The sequence below is a fragment of the Molothrus aeneus genome, chromosome 5 (genome assembly GCF_037042795.1).
Source record: "Molothrus aeneus isolate 106 chromosome 5, BPBGC_Maene_1.0, whole genome shotgun sequence".
NCBI classification, from domain to species: domain Eukaryota; kingdom Metazoa; phylum Chordata; class Aves; order Passeriformes; family Icteridae; genus Molothrus; species Molothrus aeneus.
The window spans coordinates 62,262,594-62,266,865 of NC_089650.1; the positions used below are offsets into that span (position 1 = coordinate 62,262,594).

Genomic DNA, 4,272 nt, shown 5'->3' on the forward strand with positions numbered 1-4,272 from the left:
TGAATTCAAATAATAAAAAATGTCTCCCACAGTTTTAAATAAAAGCGTACACCTGTATAGCGAGAACATCCATGGGTCATGTCACCCAAATTTCTATTTGACAAGAGTTGCGTGGCAGGCTCCTTGTGCCTGCATTGTCAAGGGAAGCTCTGGGGTTCCCAGGTTCCCGAGTGATGGGTCTGCACTTGGTGTCTGTGGGGGCTTTGGGTGCCCAGGGCCATGATGAGTTCCCTGAGGGGGCTGGGGAGGGCGGGCAGGGTTGGCCTGTGATGCGCTCTGGGTTCTGTGACAGCACAGGGGCCGTGTCACAATGGGGGCAGCTCTAAAAGGCCCTGGTGGGTGCCGCTGCCCCAGTAGAGCCTGGGCAAGCGGTGAGTGCACAGCAGTGAGGAGACAGGGCTGCTGAGGGCAGGGGCTGGAGGAGGGCTGGGGCAGAAGCTCCGGTACCGGGCCGTGCGTTTGGGCCCCGCACCCAGGGCCCAGCCCCGGCGGCAGCGCCTCGCTGAGGGCGCGGTGCTTGCTGGGGCAGCGGTGCAGGCCTGGCCGCCCGCCAGCTGCCGGGGCCGTCTCCTTCCTGCCGCCACATCCCTGCGGCTCCTGCGCCCCACTGTCTGTCTCCATTCTGGCCCCACTGAACCCCTCCTGTGTGTCCTCCTGCAGACCATGGCTTTACTGTCATTGATCTTCATGCTTGTGCAAAGCCTGATCCAGTACCCCCAGCCGGCTGGGGATGGGCTGGATGAGGCCACGCACAGGAGAATGAAGGAGCGTCAGGAGCTGCTGGACCACGAGATGGCTCGGCTGCTGCAGGAGCTGGAGCAGCAGAATGAGGGCTGGGGAGCCGTGCTCTTTGGTGCCCTGCAGCAGTGGCCATTTTGGGTCCTTGCTGGAGTCCTGCTCCTCTTGGGCCTGTGCTTTAGCCGCAGGAGAAGGAGCCCTCATGCCAGCAACAATGATGTAAATGAAGGTGAAGAAAGAGTAGATAGAAAGAAAGAATACACGGATGTGAAGGTTGAAGAACAGGGTGATGGGAATGTAGAGGCAAACAAGAAGCAGGATAGAAAAGAAGGCAAACAAGGTAACGTGGCTGCCACTGGAATAGAAGACAGTGATGGTGGCAAGGAAGAAAGCAGCAGTGTGGAAAACACAGAAAAGACCGGAGATGTTGGGAATGAGCAAGCCATACTTTTAGTGGACCGCATAGAGTGGCCCGTGGAGGATCTGGAGAGAGGTTGCTCAGTGATAACTGAGCTGATGGAGAGCTTGACGCGTGTCTTTGTGGACAGTGTGAGCAATAGCTTCTACCCAGTGCCTCAAGAAGCCATTGGGGTGGGCAGTGCCTTTGAGGGTTGGAGTCCCGGAGACTGGGATGGGGTGTACCATGTGCTGGTCTCACTGAATGCCCCACCAGGGCACGCCTTCCAGCTGGAGCTGAACAGTGCAGGGCATGTGACTGCAAGGACCTTCAGCGTCCGTGTGGAGCTGGTGTGCACGTGCCAGAAGGAGCAGCTGGGAGAGGAGCTGTTGTGCTTCCTGCACCACTCGCAGAAGGAGCTGCGGCAGAAGCAGAATCGCAGCCTCCTAGGGACACTCTGCACTGGCTCCTAGCTGGACGTGGAAAAAACCTCCCACTGGTTCTGCCAGTTGGTGAGAGGCTCATGGCTGCAAGTGCCTCAGTGGCACTCATGGCACTTGGTGCTTCAGCCCTGCAGCCGGTCCTGCCGATTGCAGCTGAGCGAAGGCAGGAAGAGCCTGACGGTGGAGATGCTCTTTGGGGTGCGCCAAGGGGACTCTGACATCTTTGTGGTCAGCCAGCCCACAGAGGCCCAGAAAGGCGGCTCCAGCATCTTTGTGAGCAGCCAGCCCACCAAGGCCAACATCATTGCAAGCACAGCGTGGCCTGAGACGTACGCTGTGGCAGAGGTGAAATTCTTCCGCCACATCGCCAGGCAGCTGCCATGTGAGAACTTGCACCTGAAATGCCTGCAGCTCTTCACCTGCATCCTGAGGGACACAGGTTTTTCCAGCTCTACCTGGAAGACTGTGCTCATGCACGTGCCGACCACAGTACTGCTGTCCCGGTGGCACAGGAGCGCATTTCCACAGCGGCTCTGGGATGTCATGGTGTACCTGGACCGCTGCCTGCAGCTGACATGCCTGGAGCACTTTGTGCTAGGCAATGAGAGGCTTCCTGCAGAGATCAGCTTGCCACCGGCAATGCGAGGGGTTGAGCCACCCAACCTCTTTGAGCACCTGGCCCGAGATCCAGCCGCCCTCAGAGAGGCGATGCAAGCTTATGGTCAGCTGCGATTTCGCCTCTGGGTGCTGCTCTCCAGCCACTGAGAGGAGTTCCCTGCACTGAGCTGTACTGGGATGGTCACACCCGATGGCAGCCACCTGAATTCTGCATAACTGCTGCATTTGTCACTGGCAATCCTGAAGCTGCTTTCCTTCTCCTGTGGAAGGAAGATGCTGCAGCACATGGATTCCTTGTGCAGACACATGTCTGAGTGGCCTTGCCCATCACCTTGCACTTCCAGCAATACTGCTGACCAAGTGTGTGAGGCAGAAACTGGCTGCACCTGCACATCCTCAAATATGGCAGTGAAGCGTATAGAGGTGTCTTGGAACACCTTGAAGACAGCAACCTAGCCCCTTGGGGATTAATGTGGTTGTTTAGTTGTAGTTGTACGTGTAGTTGTAATTGTAGCTGTACTTGTAAACCTAGCTGTAGCTTCAATTGTAGTTGTTGTTGTATGGTTGCTGCAGCTTTTGTTGTAGTTATAGCTGTAGTTGCAGCTGTAGGTATAGCTTTAGTTGTAGTTGTAATTGTAGCTTTAAATACGCTTGTTCATTAGCATTTCTTCTAGAGGCCCTTTGATGTGGACAGTGTTGCAAATGTACCCAGTTACACTTAGTTTAGAGAAGAATTTAACTACCCTACTGTATTCGCTTGTCTTCTTTTAAATAATGTTTGAATACCAAAGTTTATAAAATTAATAAAAGGAGCTAAATTTCTCAAATTTCCTGAAATGTGTCATTGTGTGTATTTAACCCTCTGTATCTTAGAGGATGTCCTTCCTCTACCCCCATCTGAAATAAAGACATTTTGCAAACAGAGTTGGTGGATATATTACGTATGCTGTCTGTCGAGCATTCCCATAGAAATGCTTGAAGCATGAATAGAAAATGCCCTGAAGTGCCTGAAATTTTATATGGTGTTGAACTATGGAGTTTGAGAGCTAAAAGGATATTGAAGGCACCGAAATTTTGTAATTAAGTTATTTGGCCTTTTTAGGATGGTATTAAATCTTCCTGTGCATCATCCAAGCAACCCAAATTTCTTTCCTGAAGTGGTCCAGCTGAAGAAAGTTTGATTGTCCTTCTCGGATGTCCCGGCTAGCTATCCAGCACCGCTAGCAGTAGGGAGGCACTATCCCAATTTCTGTGGTTTGGGACAGCACCTAAGGCAAACACTCTGTGCTGTGACAGCAGCACTACCTTGTGGTAGGACGTGGCTTGGCTTATGGCTACAGTCAGCAGAAATAAGAAAGCGCTCTCCAGCTGTGGTGAACCCTGGTTTATTGGGCCCCAAGGGAAACCAACAACCAAAGAGGAAGAGGGGGAACTTGCAACAGCTTATAAGGAGGGAGGGAAACAAGGGAGGAGTCAGTCCTTGGACGAATAGGGTTTCAGAGGGGAGTGGGATACAAAAGATTGACTTAGAGAGAACACCAATGGGGATAACTTGGGGGTGGGGCCCCGGTGCCCGAGCCAATCACTCGATGCTCTAGCTGGAAGTTTCTAGAGAGTTCTAGAGAGAAGGGTGGGAGCACCGAGTGATGGACAAGGCACTGGGGAGGGATTTGAGAAAGGGTACATTGATCTCCAAGCAACTGGGGAGGAGTTGGGATAACTGGCAGCATAAAGGAGGAAAGGGAGAACCAGGGCAGAAACATTACATGATAGGGGGAATAGAACAGTCCAACTTATACACAGCACAACACTTCCTGAAAGATTTCTCATTAAATCTGTAAGAGAGCATTAGCCTACCTGACATCCTGCCCCAAAACTAATAAGTATAAATACTGGGTTTTGTTTGAAAAGAAAGTGAGTTTTTTGTGATGTTGTGGTTAAATTTATAGGTGTTTAGATTTGAAGATTGGCACTTGGTGTGGCTACTGAGGACACGGATACACTTTTGAGAATACAGGAGGTTAAAAGCAGAGAACTGTTAGGGTGAAGGTTTTTTGAGTTTTGTTTGTGAAAGAG

The 4,272-nt window shown here is 51.9% G+C and overlaps 1 protein-coding gene across 1 annotated transcript; it reads left to right on the forward strand.

Moving 5' to 3' along the window:
* Nucleotides 1–663: 663 nt before the first annotated feature.
* Nucleotides 664–2,343, forward strand: LOC136557127 (inositol 1,4,5-trisphosphate receptor-interacting protein-like 1). Its single transcript, XM_066550721.1, is given in 1 exon segment — nucleotides 664–2,343. A coding segment is annotated over 1 exon segment (1,680 nt).
* The last annotated feature ends 1,929 nt before the right edge of the window (nucleotides 2,344–4,272 follow it).